This window comes from Ambystoma mexicanum, chromosome 2p (assembly GCF_040938575.1).
Source record: "Ambystoma mexicanum isolate Mex_15411 chromosome 2p, UKY_AmexF1_1, whole genome shotgun sequence".
Classification (NCBI taxonomy): Eukaryota; Metazoa; Chordata; class Amphibia; order Caudata; family Ambystomatidae; genus Ambystoma; species Ambystoma mexicanum.
Window position 1 is genome coordinate 1,090,617,491 of NC_090923.1, and position 24,923 is coordinate 1,090,642,413.

The 24,923-nt window shown below is 45.6% G+C and overlaps 1 protein-coding gene across 6 annotated transcripts in view; it reads left to right on the forward strand.

The window, feature by feature from the left end:
• The window catches only part of LOC138567144 (mucin-2-like), a 497,812-nt gene that overhangs the window by 304,321 nt on the left and 168,568 nt on the right, over nucleotides 1-24,923 (forward strand). For all 6 annotated transcript variants that reach the window (XM_069645075.1, XM_069645077.1, XM_069645071.1 and 3 more), the window contains one exon: nucleotides 23,913-24,062. In XM_069645075.1, coding sequence (XP_069501176.1) covers nucleotides 23,913-24,062 — 150 coding nt within the window. The remainder of the gene's footprint in view (nucleotides 1-23,912; nucleotides 24,063-24,923) is intronic.

Sequence of the window (24,923 nt, forward strand, 5' to 3'; positions counted from 1 at the left end):
CTCAGTTACACAGTATGAGTGGCGCCACCTTCTCCCCTCACTGGGGGAGGCTGCTTACCATTCCATGTTCCTTTCCTGAATATTCTCCTAAATAAATGAATACCACCAAAAAGCAAAACAGCCGCATACATGCCACACTCACAATTTCAATAAACACGTGTTCACACCATTCACACTCTCCCAGACATCTATTCCCTACTTGTTATCCCTTGCAAGGCTAAACCGTTGTGCATGATTTCACCTGAACTCCACTGTCGCAGAGTTCCAACACCGGCCTACACTTCTTGGAGCTGCGCCCCACTCCAAAGAGCGGGCAGGAATTCTGCAAAGATGGCTCCTGTACGGCCACTGGGAAATTTGCATTTTTGGGACTGGTCACTGTAGGTGGGCACGGACCCTTCGGAGAGGGTGCCTGGCCACCTCTGCGGGGAGGGGGGGAGGGGGAGGCTGAGATCACGTCAAGGACACCAAATGAAGGCATGCCCACAAACACTCATGCTTCCACCCTCGCTTTGGACTATCATTTTTTCCACCCTGTACCTCGCATTACAAACCTTGTCATTGTGTGATAAGGCGTAATGGTCGTCTTCTTTAAGATCTTTTATGGCCCGCAGTTTTATGGTTGGTGGTCTGGGATCACCTACTCTTGTGGAATTTCAGGGTCTCGGGACTGGGACAGTTTAGGGTGCCATAACTCATGGTTGGTTGTGTAGGGTTCGGAGGCCTGCTTTGGCCTCGATCTGATGAATGTGCACTGTGAGGCACCTGGTGCGGTCTCGTGGCCTTGCAGGGCACATTCCTTCCCCGGATAACAAGTACTGGCAACAGTTGGAGAACAGAGAAGAGTTTCTACGGGAGCTAACCGCGTGGGTCTCTCCATCATTAGCGCTTGGGCCTATCGGGGTTTCTTGTTTGGGTATGTCTGGCATGGATTCACATGCTCATGAATATTCCCCGTCAGGCCGGGAATCCTCTGTAAAAGAAACCGTTTCACTTTCACTTACAAACTGTATTTCTCCTCTCCCCTGCTGATCTCCTGGCTGAATCTGAAACTGCACTGGTTACCTGGCTACCCACTAATCTCTGGCCATGGCCCCCTCCCTGCCAGTTGCACACCTGCACTGCACTGCCCCCTGGCAACCCTTGCACTTGGAGACTTGTTCTGTATCCCTACAGCCCCTACTAGCACTTGATCCCTGATGTCTGCTCTTTACCTTGCCACCAGCTGTCCGCACTTTTATTGTCTTTATTTATTTTACTGTTATCCTATGTACTAACACTGCACCCTCCCCCCTGCAGTTTTCCCCTTACCCTCCCCCCTGCACTTGCACAATCTCAATGTCACCTGGCCTAATAGGATCGCTGTCTATCTTCCCTCTGTTTCGCCTCCCTTGCCTCGTCGCGCCTTAAAACACTTGTGTATAGGCGCATTATAAATGCCATATATCGCTCTTTAAGTAGCGTGAACATAGTGCTAAGGCCGCAGTAAGGAGAAGGGGTGTACTGTTGTGTAGTGCAGGTAACAGAAATGGTGAATGAAATGACATACAAAGTTAAATACAAAAATGCTTCCAATTTTTTATAGTACTAGACTAAAGCACACTTTATTCCAAGGTATGCAAACATAGCAGCATACATACTTAGCTCAGTTTATATATATATATACATATATACATAGCTGACAGTTGGGTAATCCAATGTGGGTTCCACACCAAGTATCAAACATTTATAGAAGCATACAATGCATGGACAAAAGTAGAGTGAGTTTCTTAAAAAAAACAAATCATTACGGTCTTATACTTTTATGCACAGCCTTGCAGATAAAAGGCATTTTTATGCTTTTTGCATATGTAAATCTTTACCACAGTAAATGTTTTCATGTGCATTGTTTGTGCGATTGGGCCATAGGTGGTGTTCATGTAGCATCTTCATTGTAATGCCTGCAGGTGGCCCTGCAGCATCATGGACAGCTACTAGTCACGCAATCTGCACAGCAACAGACATTCAGGCACCATGATGTGGGCGGAGACCAAACAGTCCCAGCCCCCACCCTCACGTCAGGCCGCACACACAGACCACCCCTTTGCCTGCGAAAGCAGCTGCTATTCCCAGAAAAGGTCTTTACATATGAGGCTGTTCTGGCCTTGAGAGGACAGGAAGAAGGACAAAGAAAAATATGGCTAAAGGCCAGGCAAAAACATTTTAGTTCGGCCATCTTCGAGTGCTAGCCACTCTTAGTAGCCATTTGCAGTAATTGCAAAGTAAATAAGTAATAATTTTAAAAAACAGTAGGAAAATATCTGCTGCCACCAGTACATCCTGGACTCCTTGTATTTGTAAACAAAATGTTACAAAAGAAAAAGATATATGGATACATACAAGGTATCCTGAGCACACTTCAGTGTATAGTGATTTGTGCAGTTGTAAAAAATAAAAAGTCCAAAAAGAGACAGTCTTCCAGCACTGATAGTTTTATGGCCTGATCAGAGCACAAAGCAAGTGAAGTAAAGCAGAAAGAAGGATTTACTTAACTCCGAAAGTCAGGTCAGGCGTCAAACAAAGCAAAAAGAAAGGGTGTTCTATAGAAGTCTATGCAGCAACAGAAATTCTTCCCTAACAGTTTACCACCCTAGGACCAACCCAGAGGAAAGTACTCAGAGTAGAAGTTTGGGCAAAAATGGCTGCAGTGTGAGAAGTAATTCTGATAAGTAAAGGCTTCTTTCCCAGTAGAAGTTTACTTGCTCCAGTGCCGAGGCGCTAACATTGAGCCAACAACAACAACCGGGACCATGGAAAAGAACAAATGACCTTCCCCCGACTGACCTTTTAGGCAAGGCGAGAAGAATCTGTCAAGGAAGGTTCTGGCAAAACTGAGGAACTCCTGAAGGTTGATCCTGGTGGCTCGTGGAAATAATGGGTGGCAGCCCAGCAGAAACGGATACCAGCAGGGTTAACAGCTGGGTATACCCAGGGATGTTCCAAGGAGCAGATCAGGTGGAGTGTTGTACCCCCTTCCAAGTGGTGGCAGCTTCCTGCACCAAGGTGTCAGACCCTGGCGTTAAAAGTCCAGAAAAGTGTGGTACAACTCCCAGAAAATGGTTCCATCATGAAAGGCTCAACACAGTGCATGAGTGTGTTGGGTAAGAATTGTTGCTGTCGCACTTTGAGACTCCACAACCCTTGCCCACTTGGTATTAGGTAAACCACCTTTTGGTATAGGTCTGTACTACCTGCACAAGTTGGTAGTGTGACTGAGCAGCCAGGCCCATCTCAAGAGGGGTACATGTGAGCTGTACAAATAAAATCCGTAAATTCAAGTAGCCAAGTAACACACTCAAGGTTTGTTATTAATTAAATAATTATTTATATCAAGTTTTAAATAAGCATTCTTTAAAAAGGAAATACGTGTAAGTAACAATGTAAATATACTTTAAAATCACTTTTCAGAATTAAACCAAGTTAGTGGATAATCTTTGGATATGTTTCTTACACAATTCCTACACCCTGAGGTGACTTCAATCACAAGGACAGTAATGCATTTACATATCACACTAATATACTTTGCAGATTCTGAGGTTGTGCAAAAGAAAGGTTGGCGAAGGAAAAAGGTTAGACAGTTTCTCAGCATATGTGAGGAAAACCAAATCTTCCAATTAAATCTAGATACACCTTTCCCAGCAGTAACAGTATTCAGTAAGCTACTACCTTTGAGAGACAAACAGTTTCAACGTCAATGAAATAGAAAAGTCTTCAGGGAGCCAGTACAGCCAAAGTCATTTGGGACAGAGTCTATGGATCTGATGCACTCCTTATATCATAGTATTGCACAAAGTTAGAGAGTTTGTTAGAAAAATCACTTTTAGGGTCACAAGCTGTTAAGCCTGTGCAAAGAGAGTTGAAATCAACTTGTGAAAGGTAAGCCAATGCAATTCCCAACTGAGAAGAGCGCGGCTAAAAGGCAATAAGCTAAGTACCACAAGCCTAAACAGTACCTCTGGTTTGAAGAAGAGCGGTCCAGCTGGATTCTGACTTGCTGTAGCGATGCAGACCCTTGTTCCTGAGCCTCAGTCGTGGGGACAAGAGGGAGGACGTTTGGAGGGCTCCTGCGGTGGTACGTGGGAGGTCGTCGGCAGCCAAGGGCTCTTTTCGGTTCAGACACTTTGTGGTTTCAACGCTTGCCAAACAGCACCGTTGTGGATCTTGGACACCGGTTGGACTATTCACTCCCTCGGTCCTGCACTCTGGTGAGGGGACTCTGGATCTGGAGGTCCTGCTTCTGGAGGGTCCTTGGGAGACTCCCGGGGCTTCTAGCCGGATTCCTTCCGCAGCAGACGTTGCACTCCACTATGGACACTTGATCCCTGGCATTAGGCTTCCGATGCAATGGAGAGGCCCAGCAAGTCGGGCATGGTGGTCCAGTGGAGTTCGTCTCTGGGTTAGGTGGGCCCACTAACCCAAGGGGAGAAGTTGTTTGTCCGGAGCTTCTCTGTCGAGCTGAAAAATGAGTTCAGCACAGCAGCAGGGCTTCACCGGGCATTTCAAAGGTCCAGGAGGTTGCAGCAAGCTTTGTTCACGGTTTCTTTGTCTGATGTTTCTCCCAGTGGTCGACTCTGCCTGTACTCCCAAGTCCCTCGCATTTTAAGCAGATTTCTTCCATTCATGCACAGCCTAGGCTATCAAATCACACAGCAAGCCAGCCTTAAAGGACAGCAAGCCAGCCAATCAGAATTAGTTGCATTCAGGCATTCCTAGAGCCAAAGGACAGGGGAGTTTCGGGACCCTCTCTCACATCCTGTCCTTCCAGACACACTGGAGCCAGAGGTGGGCTTCAGGGCTGAAGCACGCCAAAGGCAAGACAAACTAAGGTCTCAAACCTGTCAACGCACAGAGTAAAACCCAAGCAAGACATCAAACAGAAAATGGTGAAAAAAGAAGACTGGGGATGTTTTGACATGCTAAGAAAGCACAGTGGTAGGAAAAGGTAAACCACTGCCACCAGCCATTTAAAGTAGTGCGGGTAACATAAAAACATTACATTAGAATGTAGGATAAGGGGCCACTAGGTAACCCCCGAGCACTCCACATACAATGAGGCGTGCTGGACCTACAAAGAGAAAAGGTAAGTAAAGTCATTTTCTCTTTATTATTCTTGGGAACTGTAGCTCACACAAGAAAAGCTACTTAAACCTTACGAGAAATGTGCAGGATTTCAGTGACACCATACAAAAAGCAGGTGCCTATGCAGTTTGTCAGACTCCAAAAACAGTGAAAACACAAAAATCCAAATTGGGTAAAAAAAAAACAGTGAGAAAAAGGTCTCACTCCAGGGTTAAAATTAAAAAGTCCAGCAAAAGAGCTGGGGTCTGTAAGGTTGAAGGGAAATGGCACAGAAATGAGAATTCTCCCTAACAGGGGGAGGAAACAAGAGAATTCAGGAAGCCTGGATTGGCCTACTAGGACCAGAAAACTCAAACAAAATGCCCAAACTACTACTACTAGACTCCGCGGGATGCGCCACATTAATCCTTCTTGATCTATCCGCCACCTTCGACACAATCAATCACTCAATCCTCCTGGACCGCCTCCACTCCCTAGAAATTCGCGGAACCGCTCTTAAATAGATAGCTTCATTCCACAAAGATAGGTACCAAATAATGATACTCTCCACCTATTCCTTCCAAGGCAGACCAGTCGACACGGCAGTCCCACAAGTAGCATGCCTATCTGCCCTCTTGTTCAATCTCTACTTGACCACCCTCCCACCATTAATTCGTTCACACAACATTATGTGTTACAACTACGCCTACGACACTCACCTAATTCTAAAACTCCTGAACTCAAAACTCAACTCAGACTGACCTGGCCTCCTGCCTCCTTGACAGAGCTCTGGATGACCCAAAGCCACCTCTTGTTAAACCCCTTCAAAATGGAAATCATGGTATGCGGCAACTCCAAACTTCTGCTGCACCCACTACCCTGGCCACCCGCCATGGGCAACTCACCGACCCCCTCCAACTCAGTGAAAAATCTTGGATGCGCCCTCGACTCTGACCTAACACTCTCGCGCCAAGTCAACAACGTCTCAAAGTCCTGCCACTACCACCTTAAAATCCTTAGGCACATTTTTCCATATCTCTCCTTCCCCAACAGACTCTCCGCGGTCCAACCAATCGTTATATCAAGACTGGACTATGCAAACCCCATATACCTCGGACTCCACACGTACCAACTGAATAAACTACAAAGGGCACAAAACGCCACAGCCAAACTGCTACTTGCGCTCAGCCCAAGAGACCACATTTCCCCAGCCCTTAAGACGCTGCACTGGCTTCCAGTTGCCCGAAGGGCGACTTTCAAAACCTTATGCATCTCACATCGAGCATTGCATAAAACTGGACCTCAATATCTTCAAGACAAGCTAAAACCCTACCACCCGCCACGCACCCTAAGATCAAGCTCAGCCGGCCTCCTAGTCATTCCTAAGACAAAAACAGTCAGGTTTGGCGGATCATCATTCTGAGCATTGGCTCCCACACTATGGAACGCACTCCCGCCCCACATCCGCCTAACTGAGGATCTAATGTCTTTCCGCAAACTACTGAAAACCTGCTCTTTCCCCTAAAACAAACCTGTACGCAAACTAACCAAACAGACTAACAGCATCTCAATGACACCAATCCAACAAACTACCTGATGCGAGAAACCGACAGCTAATAACCCCTAATGTAAACTAAAAGGACAAACAAAATTAAACGAGTAAAGTAGATCAAAGCAGTGAAGTAGATAAGAATCATATGGAAACAGCAAGCAGATTTAAACGAATTAAATGGATATAATGTATACAATGCATGATGAATGAACGAAAGGAATGGCGTGGATGACAGTTAGCGCATTCATCCGTTCCACACACTTCATCCATTCTGAGAGGAAGAACGTGTTGACAAGTGGAGTATGTAGATCGGATGAGTGTGTAGATCGGATGAGTGCGCAAATACAGAGAAGGAGTAGAGCGCAGGAGTGCATAGAACAGATGAATGTGCAGAACGGATGAGCGTAAACCGGATGAATATGTAGAGTGGATGAGTGTGGATAGCGGATGAGTACGGAAGTGCGGAGAGTGAGTAGATCGCTGGAGCAGATGAATGTACAGATCGACGGATGTCTAGAGCGGTCAAGTATATAGAGCGGACAAGTGTATAGAGCGGACGTGTGCGGGGAGCCGATAGAATTGCGTGACGTATACAGTATGGTTTGGAGTGCAGGGAACATTTCAAAGAGCATATAACCCATCATATCACACCACCCTGCTTACTCTCTTCTTTACACCACCACTCAACTAGAACACAGAGATACTATGACACCATTCGGTATAACTGTTCTCATACCAACATCTGCCGCACATTCCCCATCATTGCTGGTTACACACCCCCCAGCCAGGCGTTCTCCTCAGGCCTAACACAGTCACTTTCTGTCTGGATAAATCCTGCCAGAACAAACACATACTCCTGATCTCTCAATCACCACACCTACCGCTAAGAAGCAGCTATCACACGAATACCACACCAGCTGCACACATATCCAGTGCGCACATGCACCTGTGACTCTCTCTACTGATCTGAACTTCGGTTCCCAAGGGCGTTCAACCTACCAGCGCCTTCAGACCATACCAATGGTATATAAGGCCCTATATAAATGCAAAATAACATAACTTAACATGTGTTTACCGCTCAGCCATGCAGGGCCGAATGTTTCTACTATAGCTGCAAAAATGGCACCTACTTAGATGTGAGCACTAAGTTTAAAGGCATGGTCTAGTAAAAAATGTTATTGTCCCTACGGGTCGGCCATGTTTTTTTAAGCCTAAGTGGCTCGATTTTAGAAAACTTTCCTATGGACCTTACCCGAGTTTTCGTCCATTGAATGCACGTGAAAACAAGCACCAGGGAGCCGCCATTTTCTGATAATCCTATCTTTTCCCCGATCGCCCTGGTGGCCTGCTTTTGCGGCACTAAATCAATTCCCCCGCCCCTGAGCCTGACATTATCAAAACATTCATATTCCCCGCCTCTCCCCGTGACGTTACTGTGCTGCGTAGGCAAACGCGCCCAGTCGTCGTCTGCGCGACTCCACACAGAACCTGGAAACCAACACAGATCAACTCACAACACAGCGCGCCACAATTCGGAATATGAAACTGTACTTTAAAATGAAACAGCAACACGGTACTTTTGGTAAAGTACATTATTTGACATTAAATGTTTAGAGAATATTCAGCAATTGACATATGAACTCCGGAAGCCATTTATTTTCTTTTATCTGTATCCGCAATAACTGTTCCGTTTCATCTTGAGTGTCGTGCTGTTCCTTTATGGTACACAGGGTGTTCATTTTCGTAAAAAGAATCACTTTGGAAGCACGGTGAACCGCAAGTCTGTTCCATGAACTAGGCACTAGTCAAGCCTAAAGGTTGATATGTTGCTTCTAGCCACTAGTACAGCTTAAGGGCATGTGGGCCCTTGGCGATCGTCCCATAATATGGTGATCGTGCTCCAGTTGTTGACACAAAGCTGCAGGTGTCTGCTGAAGAATCCATCCGCCGGTGTCTTAAAACAGATGGCAGTGGCAGTAAGGGATCAAATACCTGTTATGAAAACAAAAAAATGATAATTAGTCTCGCTAGCCGAACTTCATTAATATTACTCATTTTATTTATTACGGGTGATCAGAAACTATTTGCTTGCAAGGATAGTTCAATGGAGTATGTTAGTCTCTAAAATCAATGCGAAAAGTAACGAGATAAATCGAGGCCAACACACAATGATAAACGACAGTCTACATGCGTGAGGAATGATATGATATATAATATGGCATTTGTAACGCGCCTATACTCAAGTGTTTCTAGGCGTGACAAGGCAGGTGGGGAACAAGGGCAGACAGACAACGATCCTACTAGGCCAGGTGTGGGAAGGGCTGTACATGGTTAGTTGAATACAAATTAAATAATAGGGCCAGCTGGTGGCAAGTGCAAGGTAAATGCCGGGAGAAGTGTCTGAAGGATACAGAGACAGTCCCGTAGTGCAGGGAAAAGTGGCTGGGCCAAGGACAGAGATCGGTGAGACCAGTGGACCTGCAAGCCCATGTGCACACTACGAACAGTTTTACTTGCTTTTCCTAGCTCTTCATTCATTCATGCATCCATTCATTAAATCTTCATTCCGGTATAAAAGCGTGTAAAGATTTACTTACATTATATTTGAAATTTCCATTGTGTCTCTTCGTAATGCAGTCTGTAAAACGGACCGTGCTCTTGACAATGATTTTTCGTATACTGACCTAAAACTGAAACTCGGTCTAGTTTCTGAATTTTCAGCCTTATCGTCTCTTACGTTATTGCGCACTCCCTTCAAATGTAGTTCTTTCGGCATGGTCCCTGTCTCAAGGTCAAAAAACAATAGACCCTTATACTTCCAGTGCGACTTGTGGGCCTCATCCGGGCGCTGTCCTTCGCATTCTTTATTTGCAACATCACGTAGTATAGGCATCTGTGAGAACTTGAAGTTTAGAATCCGTCTATGTAGTGCGCCTCAATGTGCAAATGCGAACTGGCTTCTCTCCCAAATGCCACGGGCCGCTTGGCTGGCGCGTTCTAAGTGCCCCAATTTTGTCCCCGTTGTCTGCGAGCTTTGCAGCCCAAATTGAGACATTTAATTTTTGGCGGAAGGTCAGGGAAAGTATAAAGTACCACAGGAGTGGAGTTAAAAGTGAGATTTATTGTTTGTTTTATTATTTGCAATACGCAAGCCTCCACTCCGTTAACAGTGCGCAGCATTTACATGAGATGAGACATGAGAAAAATATATACATACACATATATGAGGTGAATAAAGAGAATTCAAAGATGACACCCAGCTTGTTCGCCACCCATGATGGTGAAGGTAGGGGTCAGGGTTACAGGTACACTGTACAATAACATTTATTTACAAAAAGACAATCGTATTGCAATTATTTAAACCGGGATTTGTACTTCACAATCAGCTGTGCTTCGGGTGGGCATGGCACACTCGCAATGTTCGGTGGCAATGGATCAATGCTCTGCACAGAAATGTCCACAATTCCATATCTGTGCTTCTCTAACACAGCAACAATAAGGCCTTTCACAAAGCCGAAATGCATTTCATCCTAGACTGGTTTGATCACCCATTGCTTACTTCGTTTTGAAAACACCTTAGTGTAGCAAGGCATCCTTACTTTACCCCTAGTCCTAGATTGTTCACGTCCGACATTGCTATTATGGGCCAAGACCGCTAGTAGAGTGCGATGTTTCATGCCCCTAAAGCTAAAATGCAAGCGCTTTGGCCTGTACTTTAGGCACATATTGTGGAACACCTCCAAATCTCCTGTGTGACAGAATTCTGTCAGTCCTCTCAAATCTCTTGATAGAGTTTTGTCGAAAACAATCTTCTCAATGGCTTTGTGTGTCGGTGAAGACGGAATCAACCACTTCTTCCGTGCCTCCTCTGGGGACAAAGGGCCATGTTCACATTGGTGGAAATGGTCATTTGCTGTCCAGCGGTGAACGTTGGTACAGTGGTGCATCAGTGACCGCCATTTTTCAAGTAGTATTTCCACTGACCCCTCACAAGTTTTTGAGCTCCACCAAAGATGGTTGGTGATAGAATGTGACCACTGCAAAATACTTTCAAAACCTTTTTTTCCCCTGCAGCCGAGATTTTCTTATTGATTGATTTAGCAAGATGCCATACGTCAAATTGATGTTTAATATGTGGGAACTGTTCTCTCATTGTCTTGGCAATTGAAACGTGTCTATCCGTAGCTTTGAGGTCGATGTGCATTCCCCTCGATTGTAGATATTCCACTGATTTTATAAAACCTAGTTTCTCCATGGCCACTGAGGATGTACATTGTGTTACCTGCACGACCACCGAACTCACAATTTTCTTACTATCCATGTCCTGAAAGTGGTAGGTGCAGTACTTGGCAGAAAATCCAGGGCTGTCGCACTGTCCATCGCTGGCTAGCCTGAATCGTTTGCCTTCAAATGTACTTGCTAGAGACCATTGTTCAATTTTCCAAGCATCACTAATGGCCGGAAACAGATAATCACGTTGGTATGTGTAGTACAGCGCTTTAGAAATGAAATGGAGTCCCACAAACTGAAAGAAAGCCTCTAACTTTCTAAAACTGGAGCCACTAAAAAGTGATGCAGCTGCACACAGTAGATTGCCTGCTAGCAGTTTCCCCAGCATCGGTTGTGCAGACCATGAGAACCTATGATTTAATCTACAGGCGGCATTTATTTTGAAGTTACTGCCTTTTATTTGACAGTCACATTAATCAATGGCTTCCCACATACTTTCCCTCTAATGGAATGCACACATTTCAGCATACTTATAATTTCCATCAAACAACTGTCGAATACAATGTATTTGCTCTCTTTCATTAGACTGTCATCCTGCGTCAACGTTGTTTCGGCCTTTCACGTTGTGGAGATTTCAACACATTGGTAAGTAATATCGCTGATATCAAGTTCTGATGCGTCTATGGATGCTGCGGCTGGTTCATTCTCTGTCATTTCAACATCTATTACTTCAACATTGATGGGAGAACACAACAATGTCGACAGGTTTTTTGGTGGCTAATTTTTGGCGGGTGTAGATTGTGTAAATTGATCTGCAACTACTTCAGAGCTATCTTCAATACATTCAATAACATCTTCTTGTTGTGGTGCGGTCGCACTGAAGCTATGGTCCAATGCAACTTTGCTGTAGTCTCCAAACACAATTAATTCATGTTCTGGCCATTGGACATGAGCATCTCGAGCCTGAACACGCCTCGCCTCAATTAATAGTTCCTCCATAGTGTACACAGTCTGGCAAGCCACATCTCTCATTCGCTTCACTGTCTGCGTGTGTGTAGTTCTGACACCCACGGGTAACTGGAGGAGAGATTGGAAAAGGGATGTTCAGTTTAAACACAAGATGAGTGTAGTAGAATGGACTGGAAAAAAACAAAATAGTCCCCAGCACAAACATTTTTTTAAAGTTATGAACTGTTTGTAACTAACCTTTTGTTTTTTTTTTCTTTGCAACTTTTTTGACTGGACCTTCAACATCTGCACGCTGTAGCTCCGATTCGTTTCAGCATGTCCTCCCTTCCTCTTGCGCTGCAACGACTATATTTTCTGTATCCGCATAGACAGCACGGAATGAGGCTCCATCGTCTCCCTGAAACATAGTACTTTCATTACTATGTATCAAAATATTGTTAGCATAAAACACACATGAGGACGAACACACAGGTACATCTCAATAGCCAAATACGATTTAAACATTGTGTGCAACAATCAAACGACAAGTATTCGACCAGTGATGATCTATTTCGATGGAACTGTCAGTATCCATACCTCTGGCTCTGCATGGACTGCCATGAATGGTTGTATTGGAGAGGAGGCATCCGCATCTCCCTGAAACACAGTACTTGCATTAGTATACTTTTCAATATTGGAAACACAACACACACTTGGGGTCGACGGCACAGGTACATATAAAGAGATAACCACGAAAGATGCATTGTCCAAAAGAATCAAGGAAAATCCAAATATGATCACATTTCATCGACTTATTTCAACGATTGCTTTACATCTGCATCATCTAAATGAGATGTTGTGATTGTGGTGGAAGCTTCGTCGGCTCCCTGAAACACAGCACTTGCGTTAATAGAGAAGAAAGTATAGCAAATGGAATCACGTTATATGATCACGCATGATGGAGCTGTCATTATCCATACCTCGTGCTGCTGAAGAATATCTATGGATGTTGCAAATGTAGTGCGCACTTCCGAAAGCTGTTGCGCCGATTCGTATACTTGAATGTCAGGCTCTGCATCAAGTGCAGGGGTTGACGCTCCATCAACTGCCTGAAACATAGTACTTGCATTAGTGAGGATTACAATTGTGAAAACCTAACACTCACCTGGGGTCGACAGCACAGGTACATATCAACGGCTAACCACGAATTAAACATTGTGTAAAACAATCAAACGACAAGAATTCCAGCTCTGATGATGACGCTCGATGGAGCGGTCAGTATCCATACCTCCTGATGTTGAAAAACATCTAGAAATGTTGTAGATGTGGCGGACGCTTCAGCATCTCCCTGAAAGACAGTACTTGCATTAGTATGGATAACACTAATTATAACTGAAAACAAACACCGGTGGACGATAACTAAGGTGTATATCAATTGGAAAGCAGTAACCAAACATTTGGTAAAATAATTACACGATAGAATAAAACTATTACTTGACATGCATAAAACAAGTATGTAGCGGATTAGCCTAGTAAGATTGCCTGATACGCGCTAGAAGTGGTTGATAACTGCGACCACGTCAAGGATGTAGAATGTTCTTGTGTCAAGCTGGTTGGCCCGAGAGGACCGCGTACCTGCAGTCTTGGTGGTTGGTCTCGCAGAGGTCGCCAGTCTGGAGTCCGGGAACTGATGAACTAGTGGCACGAGGAACCAGCCTCTCCACCACCCAAAAGAGGAACTGGGTGGAGGATGGACCAACTCCCAATGTCACGAAAGGCACTCTCCAGATAAGCGTGACAAGAGGATTGTTAGGTTCAGATGGATGGAACCATAGTCCAGGTGGAGCTTGTTGTCGAGACCATGAATCTTCCAAGAACCTCTGTGCAGCGACAGTTGTTAGATAGACCAGTGTGGCAGAAAGGGTATTCGCAGTAGGCAAAAGGAGCTTGGCTGGTGCTGATGGTTCCAATGGTACACAGGATAAAGTTCGGAGTCAGGCAAGACAGGAAAGAGGGAGGTCAGATGGAGCTTGCTGTCTGGCCAAATAAAGAACTGTCTAAACATGCCCAGGATGGAACAGGAGAGTGCAGGCTAGCATAGGGTATGACCCAGATACACAGTTGGTGGTAGATGACCCAGGACAGGGCTCAGGTAAGGGCTGGTGGAAGGCTGACCCAGGACAGGACCCAGGTAAGAGCTGGAGGCAGGCTGGCCCAGGACAGGACCCAGGTAAGGGCTGGAGGCAGGCTGGACCAAGACAGGCCCCAGGTAAGAGCTGGAGGCAGGCTGGCCCAGGACAGGACCCAGGTAAGGGCTGGAGGCAGGCTGGCCCAGGACAGGACCCAGGTAAGGGCTGGAGGCAGGCTGGCCCAGGACAGGACCCAGGTAAGAGCTGGAGGCAGGCTGGCCCAAGACAGGACCCAGGTAAGTGCTGGAGGCAGGAACAACGAGGCGAGCGAAGCGAACCGCGTTGAGACGCGACCCGCTTCGACTCGCGGCCTCTTTTATGGGCCGCCGGCGCCCGAGAGGCCTGGAACGCAAGCCGTTCCGTTTCCGGGCGCCGGCGAACCCACAACGAGGCCTGGAAGGCAAGGCCCTCCAAGGAGGCGAGCCCAGTCCACGGCGCATGCGCGGAACCGAGACAGAGGTCTCCCGCGCATGCGCCGAAGGCCGCCGGCCCCGTAACCAGTCGCTCCCCTCCCGGCGAGTCCCCAGACGAACGCGCGAGTAGACTCGCCAGGAGGAAATGGGAGCGGCAGACCCCAGTCTCCCGCGTGACATGACATCTTGCTTCAGATTCAAGGGATAGTCCAGAAGTTGTAAAGGTCAATTAATGATTGATAATGAAATGCCAATATTAAAAATAGCCATGTAAGCCGACAGAATACTTGAAAAATGCTCAATACAGCACAGTTCCCTGTCCATATATATATATATATATATATATATATATATATATATATATATATATATATATATATATATATACACACACATTGCGTTTGTGGGTTATGAAATCGAAAAAGAATACATTGATAAATGTCAATATTCAAAAAACTATACACTCATATCAATATCGAAATTATTACCAGGGATAGAACACCTACAATATCTATTAATCCATTCGGCTACACACTACCGCAAGGCCGAAAGCTAAATACGGACACTTGACTCACCGGTGGCGGAATGTGGACGAATAGAGTGGGAATAGCGTTTTCGCGCAATTTCCGTGTCGTTCGCCGTTTATTCTTCTTTGTTACCCAAGAAGTTGTGTACATGTCCAAGGAAAAGTGCCGGCTGCAGATGCGGTATCGATCACCCCTCTTGTCCTCTAAGACTTGTTGGACTCTACTTTCCAGCTCATCCAGTGGATATCCGCAATGTCTGACCCATTCTCTTATTCGATCAACAGTTTTCGGGAATACATGCATTGTAGTTCCTTCAGATTTCGCATGGGTCTTCGAAGGGCAACCGCTAATCGAACAGGCAGGCATTGTTGATAAATCTGAAAAGTAAATATCGACATTATTAAACAATCTTCAAGAGTAAAGATTTGATACAAAAGTAAATGAATCATTCAATGATCAATGCAAGGTTTGTTTTGGTCGCAGGAACTATACCAGTTCATTATGTGCTGCTTAGTATTTGCATAAGTTGCAGAAATGTATAATTGATGTGACTGAAATCTGAACATGTGACTCGTCCCTTGGATGTTCTGTCTTGCACGAGAAGGAAACATGCTAACATTATTGACTGGACCCCCGAAGGATGCAATTCAATCACAATAGTCACAGATGAAAATAAATAGATCTATTGATAGCATAGCAATGGAAACTCAAGTCAATACCAATGAGACCAATGAACATAGCACTATTGTGTACACTACTCGAAAATAGATAGAAATTTAAAAATCTGCGAAATATGACCAGGATACATGGCCTTACCTTGACCAACAAACAGTTGGATTCAGCAAGCAGAGCAGTATGTTGCGGGAGAATAGGTGGATGGCCACAGGTAGCGCACTGATGGGTATGCTCGAAGCTGTCACAGAAGTTCACAGATAGCACAACAACGAGCAGATTAGCATAGATCTCAGTGGTTCCCAGGTAGCACGTTCAAGAGTTGACTTGCAAAGAACAAAGATGTTCTCATGAGACATATCGAGTGGTTTTTAAAGTATTAGAAACTGGGGTGTGTTTGTGAATGAATGACATATGTATGTCGTGGTATTAGGGGGGCGGCCTGCTTGAAGGGGAGGCCTGCCTGGAGACACGGGGTCTGGAGGCGGCCATGTGACCGATGGCCCCTTGGCGTGGGACACCTTTTGAAGTGTACATGCAGTTTGGCACCTTGGCCTTTCGCGCCCCTGACAGCCCCCCATGCCAGCGCTCATCCCCGGGTGTGAACCGCCTTTGATAGAGGGGAGGGGGGTGGATGGGCCTGGGGCGTGCAGATAAGGCACAGGAAGACTGCTGAATGGAGACACACTTATGTGGATTGCAGGGGGGTGGCCTGCCTCAGTGGAGGCCTGCCTGGAGACACGGGGTCTGAGGAGACCATGTGAACAATGGCCCCTTGGCGTGGGACACCTTTTGAAGTGTACATGTAGTTTGGCACCTTGGCCGTTCGCGCCCGTCACAGCCCCCCATGCCAGCGCGCATCAGTATATCGTTGCTTATTAACAAATGCCACATACCGGAGATTCTTGTGAGCACAGACCCACACTTCAACCGGTGTATTATAGTGGTCAAGACTGTATAATCCAATGGTAAATGTTAGTATAGATATATGTGTGACTTTTATAGAGACATAACCTACTGAAAGACTTTGAACAAGTGTGTTTTAGTGCATGCATTATCGAGAATATATTATGTTAGCTTAGATAGATAGTGACCACCCCGCTTCACAGCAACCAGACCTTCACCCATTCGGAGCACAGATGTCTGACGTCCATCCTTGAATGGAGACACACTTGATTCATTTAAAAAAATCGAGACAACCGTTGTTAAAATATATGTGGTATTTTATTTTGTATCTTATTTTCATGACACAAAAATACAAGACTTTAAAGATTATACAGGTCAGGTTGCAGCACAGTGAGAGAAAATCCCCTGTACTGACCGCTGTCACTCGGGAACGTTTCTCTAATGGCACGAACATCACAGGCGGGTATCACTCTTCGAACGCGGTGTCCAAGCCTCCCGTGAAGCCACCATGTAAAGGAACGATAGGCCACCAGCCTGTACCACCTGTGAAAAGGAATGAAACAAACTGTTTTTAAATAACCAAGATAAGTTTAATAAACGTTTGTTGTCAATGACAATTCTTGTAACTAATGGCATTTTACACAGACAAATGCTATCTAGACAATGTACACTATTCAACGACTTACATGCGTTACAATGATATGTAGATGTAATTTTGGATATGGTAGAAGACCATGAAATAGGAGTGGCATGACAAGCAGAGTATACTTACTCGTTACTCGGATTACGAGGACGAACAGTTGCTCGAAGTTCGTGCATAAGCACCATCATTATTCTCAACACGGCCCGTGTGAGGCAGGCTGCCCTGAAGTCTGGCAGCTCGGTGATGTATTGCGGTCGTGGCTCGACTTCCGAAATGTAGGCCAGGCATCCCGAGTTTTCTCGGCAGCAGCAGTTCTCGTCCTCGGTTGGCATTAGCTCGCACCGATTGCATGTGCACCAGGTGGAGACGCCGTCCATTCGACTAGGCCCAGGCTCTTCATCTGTTGATTCGTCCTGCCAACTGCCGTCCGAATCCCCATCGTTTTCGCGTGCTTCCCTTTCCAGTAGTTCCTCCTCGGGCTCATACATGTAGGGCATTATTGTAGCCATTGTGTGTTAAACAAACTAAAATAATTTATAGCTGTGGTACTGGTATCTGTTCACACGGGTTACAAGCGGCGAAGGTAGCGGACCAGAGCACTGAAACGAGTCACAGAATACTCAAAGTAACACAGAGAGAGAAATGGAATCGAAAATCGGCTGCTGTGTGTTGTGAAACGGTCTGTTTATACTTATTGAGGAGAGAGGCGTCCTGCCATTTCCATGGCGACACGTCATTAGCTGAAGCGCAGCGAATGTTGACACGAGACGTGCTTTGGCGTTGGGAAATGGGCGGTACGAGTCTGCTGATGACAGGGTCAGGGGCGGAGGAATTGATTTAGTGCCGCATTTGCAGGTCAGCCAGGGCGATCGAGGAAAAGATAGGATTATCAGAAAATGGCGGCTCCCTGGTGCTTGTTTTCGCGTGCGTTCAATGGACGAAAACTCGGGTAAGGTCCATAGGAAAGTTTTCTAAAATCGAGCCACTTAGGCTTAAAAAAACATGGCCGACCCGTAGGGACAATAACATTTTTTACTAGACCATGCCTTTAAGTATCTACATTTTGCATAATATTGTGTTCGTGCAGGGTCTCTTACTACGCCCTCCCTCCCCCCATGGCACATCGCAAGTGTATTTATGGGATTCGCCTTTTTCTAAGGGTCTGGAGGGCTGGGGGTTGAGGGGGGTGGAGGAGAGGTTAATTTCCTTCCCAGCAAGGGACTGGCCTCTCTGGCAGCCGGTCCACCCTGTTTCACCTTAGGAAGCCCTAGCGGCCAGAGAGGACCATCCTTACTTGCACAACACCAGGAGCAAGACCGCCGGGAAACCACAGGTGAGCCTTAAGCCTAAAAGTGAGGAACACTGGAAAGAGGGTTAGGGAAACTGGATTGGATAGGATGGGGCAATTGAGGGAAAGCAAACTCTGCACGGCACCCTTGAGGTGAATACTCTTGCAATAAAAGGCAATGTGGTCTGTGGGCGCCTGAACGCTACATCCCCAGGGCTTATAAACCCATTTCTTGTTGTTCCGCCACAGAGGCCCCATGTGCAGCCAATGCTGCAATTAACCTGACACTCCTGGGTCTGTAATAAATATCTCAAGAAGAAAGACATAGGAACAGAGGAGGAGGAACAAGATGTTAAGTGTCTTATTCATAAGGTTTTAAAGAACTACAGAAACACGGAATACGTACCACATCAACAGGGATTCAGTATCCCTAGTAATCTCAGAGAAGGAGAGACTTTCAGAGACACTTAAAACATTGTACATGAATTTCCGAAGCCCATAACATTGAAAAGCAGAAGCATACAAAGAAAACGAATAGGGAGGGGTGGGGGGGGTCAAAGACTTGGAAAAGTCCCCTACAGGAACTAATGAAGTTAATCCAAAGACACAGCTAAAAGATAGCTAAAAAAGGTCTACCAAGGCTGATGAAGCCTATACAGGAGAAGGGAGTCATTCTCCTGGTCTTTTGTTATTTTGGTCTTTGTGGTAGGGAAAAAGCAGCTGAGCTTTGGACGTGGACAGACTGTTGTCAAGTCCAAAGTAAAATTGAGTAAAAGCATCTTAGTTTGGTTAGACAGAGAAATCCATAAATTAGGGATAGTGAGGCCTTTTCCACTTACTTTAATAAAAGAAAGCCATGAATGCCAAAAACTGGTCAGTCTCCTTCATGTGACCTACCACAGTAGATTTATATTAATTGACATTTTTCACAACTGACCTCAGGAGAATTGACCTAATTTAAAAAGGTCAATTACAACATAGATGCGGGGGGAACCCCCCCACAACACCACACTCAATCCAAAACCCCTTGCAACCCCCACCCAATCCCCTTCTATTATTTATAATCCAAAACCAACCCAATACATATATAAAATAACAAATATTATAAAAGGTCAATTGTGCAGAAGGTCAATTAGGACCACTATAATTAGGTCAATTAGGATCAAAGGTCAATTGTAAAAAGTCAATTTGGGTAATACCAGCACAGTAGTTCCATTTCCCCAGTCTATCCCACAGTTGCATACATTCAATGTGAAGGAGTGCTAGATTTAATTCAGTCATTTTCCTCCACCCCTGATGCCTCCCTCAGCCTAATCTTCCCATCAGTCTGTGCCAGCGATTTTGTTCGAGCAGCTCTCACCCCTGCAGTCTTAGCCATGCACTCCCCTCTCAGCACCACCTTGAACGCCTCCCACACCAGTCCATAATCTGACACTGTTTGTTTTCCAAGAAGTATCTGTCAACCCCTTCCCTCACAGTTTCCCTGTATGCTAAAGCGGTCAGTGCCTCAGTCTCCAAGTGGTGATTATCGCCCTAGGTCCCCGACCCAGTGGTGTAGTGGTCAGTGGTATATGGTCTGAGAGTGTCCTGCCCTGAGGAGCAGGAGCTGCCATGATGGACCCAATCTCTGGAGAAAACACCATCTTGACAGCGATAGCAGAACTCAGGACTTTACTGGAGGGCATGATTGTCGAGATGAAGGTGGATGTCTTCCTCCTGAGACAAGATGTGCGTGCAGTGTCTGAATGGGTGTGTGTGACAGAAGAGATACTGATGGACACTAACAGGAGGAACAATATTTGGATACTGGGCATGTCGTAGGGGGAGGGTGAGATGGACGCGACAAACTATGTGGAGAATGTTACTTAAGTAGGGCCTGGCGAGTTGTCCCAGGGGTTTACAGTGGAGAGCGTGCACAGGGCGTTGAGCAGGAAAGCCCCACCTGGAGCCCCACTAAGGCCGATCATAGCCAAGATCCTTAACTACATGGACCCATATATCGACCACCAGACAAAAAGCACACTGGCTTCCGGTTCAAGAACGGATTGAGTTCAAAACTCACATTGACACACAAATGCCTGTCCAAAACAGCGCCTTCATACATTGACGACAAAATGATCAGATCCCAGTCCATCAGGCCCACACAGTCTGCCAACATGAACCTACTGACCAAACCTAGATTCAAACTGGGGGCAACAGCTTCCCCATAATAGCAGCTAAACAATGGAATGCTTTACGAGGAAGGCTGAGCAGAAAACTCCTTCTGGATCTTCCGCAAACAGCTAAAAATGCACCTTTTCACAGAGGGGGTCTGCAACTAATTCTCTTACACAGCCAAACTGTCTGCTAAAACCAGGGAACTCACAAGACAATCACCTAGAATGCTAATAAATTCACTCCCTAACTGTATGTCTATCTTTGCTTATTGTACCCCGAACAGCAGTACAACGCTTAAAGCATCAACACTTGTAACGTGGCAATGAGTCACGATTTACAGATAATTTGTAAATAATGTATGATAATTATGCAACCTGTAATTTGCTACCACTGTGCTGGACTGCATATGACCGTAACTTTTATTCAAGATCCCTGAAATGTAACCAATCTCTAAGTTAAAGCGCCTAGATGCCTTTGGGCTAGGTGCACTATATAAATGACAAAATAAATAAATTTTTCCCCGCCAGGTATACTGTGTCCCCACTTGTGGGTCCTCAACCCTGTCACAGAGTCTTCTTGTATTTGGTTTCAGGCCCCTTCACTTAGGCTTTTCCTTCTCTTGTTCAGGTCCCATCCCCCTTTACAATACTCTCTCAGGTCCGAGACCCCATCGGCTTGCTTTCTCTCGCTTGGGTCCCAGACCCCTTCATGGGCCCCGGCCGCCCTTGTATCTTGTTGTTGGGCTCCCGGTCCTTGCCGTCCATCTCAGGCTTCTCCAAAACCCAAACGGCTTCCCTCCACTTCCTTCTATTCGCATGCTGCCTCCAATGGCCCCGCTGTACTTCTCCGAAGCCAGGCTGCACACCTTGGTTTGTCGGTGTCACACAGAATGCTCCCATGCCTGGACCACTTTCTCCTGCTTGTCTCAGTCTGTCCATCGTCGGCAGGGCAGATGGGAATGATGGGAGTTTGTGTCTGTGTCAGCAACTTTGTTTTCAACTTCTCAGTCTGTAGTATTGTGACTTCGCTCACGGTGCCTCTGGGGAGGGACTGACAAATGTTAGTCCCTCTTCAATGTTTAAGCGGTCTCCCACTGAGGAACTAGACTGTTCATTAAAGTTGCTTGGAGGCTTCTTCATGGCTCCAAGCCTCCTCTGTCTCAGTATGTTGCAATAAAAGTCCAACGGAGTCAAACCTACTCTTGCTCATCCCAGTACTAGAGTTATTAGTGGTGGGACACAAGTACATAGGAACAGTTGCAGGGTTAGAGGAAGGTAAGGAAAGAGGTGGGTAAGGGTTGGGAATACCATATCTGCCCATGGTGTCCTCCCTGTATTCCAGAGGGGGAATCCCTCCTCATGAGATCCTCCTGCTGAATACCACCTCCAAGGGCACTATTGAGTAGCAGCCTCACCTCCCTGGCCTCATGAAAAGGGTCGACAACATAGGATTCGTCACAGCACCTTAACAGTTTTTCACTCGTCCTCACCCTTCCCCAAGTGCTCCAGGCTCTAGCAGCTCCCAGTTCAAGGCAAGACGTATGTCCAGAGGGAGAAGGGACTGGGTTCAGGGCATCCAGTGGCAACCTCCCCTTCCGAGCCCTTGTTGTCACTAGTCTCCACGTTCTCTGCTCAGTACACTCACTGTGCCTGGGTCCAGGTGCTTGGGGAGCTGTGTTCCTGACCACCACCTGTACGGCCTGCCGAATCACCGTGCAGTCTGCCTTTGTGGCTGCCCTCCGTCTCACCAACTAGACGCCCAGAGGAGCCGTCAAGGACCAGTGAATGAATCAGAGGGAACACTCGGACCGCTACAGAATACAAGAGAAATAACGTGAATTAAGCATTTTTGAATATCAAACTGAAGGAAAACTTTGATAAGCCTATGAATGGAATGCAAGCATGGGTAAAGAACACATAATAAATGCTGAAAGACAACAATCGAATAAAGTGAAAAGCAAGTCTTGAACATTACTGAAGAATGAAAGTAATGTGGTGAAGGAAAGTGAGCACCACGGAGTGAATTGTATGAAAGAACATTGTGTGGCAAAGCCAAGAGACGGGCAAGGAGAATCCAAAGTGAAGGTGAACCAGAACACAGGTGCAGCGACAGAAAAACGTGTGTGGTCAAGAAAGCCTAGAGTTATCGGTTGCGTGACCTGCAATGGGTGGACCGTGTGGTCCAACAACTGCACCTAGATTGAGGATTCCTTGTCTGTGAAAGCCAAGGAAAAATACAGACAACAAATCTTCACGTATGAAGAAGATTGCTGAAGTGAAGGCAGAAGAGAGCAATCTGCATAAACATTAAGGAAACAGGAGTATAAAGTTAAACTGGAAGTGGTTTTGAGTAATAAGAGACTGAAACTAAGTGTGAGTTGGCGAAGTGGACAAGCTGATGTATTAGGGAAGAGAAACCCAAGACCTTGTGAACTTTGTTATTGCTTTGGAGAAGGGAACCTCGAGGCCCTTTTGGAACTGTGCTGTCCTCTTGGGGAAGGGAACTTCAAGACTTTGTGGAATTGCTTTGAACTAGTGGAAGAGGAGCTGAACAGTAAGCCAAGAGCTGGAAGAACCTCAGAACGACTTTATTTTGGAAAACTAATTTGTTGTTGACATCCCTACACATTGTTTAGCTTTAGTTGTGAGGGCAAGTATAGGTTTTGGACACAGACTAAACTTGAACTTACTGACTCAGACAATTCTTAGTTTCTATAGGAAATCTCACCTTAGCATATGGCAAGTTAGGCCTTACACCATTTTGACATTTCAGTTAATAACGGTATTTTGTTTGAATTTTTCTGTTGTCTGTGTCTTGCTTCATGACGTCTTCACACTGCCAGCAGAGAAACCATCTGTAGGAGAAGAGAAGATCGTAGACAGTAAGAGTTAACAGTTAGCAGAACTAACCAAACCATACTGTTGCCTGGGGGAGGCTCGTGGACAGATGAGAGGGATGGCCCTAGGCCCCACAAATAAAAAAAAACTCTTGAACTGTTTCAAAAACTATTTTTTCTGTATCATGTCACAGTGCATATACAATCACTTAGAACAGTGGTCTTCAAAATGTGGGTGTGCCCACCCAAACGCACAGAGCATGTCATTGGTCAGGGAGAGAAGCTGTTTCAGATGGTATGAAACACACTGTTTAGTAGAAAACACAAGCAGCTCGGGCATTTGAGGGGGCTCACCAGCAGCATTTTTTACTTAAGGTGAGGTTTAGTATAAACGAAGGTTGGAAACCACTGACTTACAAGCAACTCACCACTGTCATTCTTTTCTCCTAAACAGGGTCATTGAAGACACCATCATTTGTGAGGTCATGTTTTAAAAGGTGCAGGGCTGGTGCCACACTATACAGTGTCACAGCCGGAAACTTCCACGTGACAAGCTACTCCAAGTGCTGCAATGCGAATTTGTGCAATATTGGTACCTTGAACTGTAAGTATGTCACTCACACCGAGAACATGTATTGACAAAGCCAATAGTTTTGGCTTTTGTATAAGAACTTGCCAGATATTGCTATCATATTCATGTAGTCACAAAATTTGCCAACTGTAACCTGCTGTATTACAGGACTACCAATCTCCATCAATTAACTGGTGTTTCCCACATCATAGACAGTGATTTAACATTACTATCAATAGCCCAGTTATTCACACAAAATCCATTCCCTGTGCACCAACACCCTATGCAAGGTAATCACACTACATGCCATGCCTTGAAATCATATGCCCTACTACTTACCGTAACACACAACAATGCACCCTCAATTAAGAAACATGGATGATGCGTCATTGGCGTAGCACTAGTGAAGGAGGAACATCGAGTCCCCACACTGATTGCAAACTGTACATTTGGTGTAGTAGTTGGAGGGAAAACAATCAACAATTTTATATGACCCCAATACCCATCTGCAGACCAGAAACTGTAATCATTCACTACCCTCCACACTTGGATACATTATCCTGAAACATGGAACACGTTTTCAACAACCCTAAATCTCAACCCAGAGAACAACAATCCTACCAAAGTACTACCTCTTCTGCCACCAAGAAACTGGAAAACCCCTCCCAGAGGAAAACCTTCCCATGGCAAACAAACCCTTGCTTGAGACAGCAGTCAGCAGCAGGCAGCCATGGAAATTAACAAGGCAAATACTGCTTGTTAACAGGCTGGGCAGCAATTAAATTTGTTCTAGTCTTTCCCTATCATATGCAATTTATATCCCTTCTCCCTAAGCCTTCCTGCTTTGTGTGCATGCATGGTGTTTATGATTTAAGCTGGACAATTAATGTGATG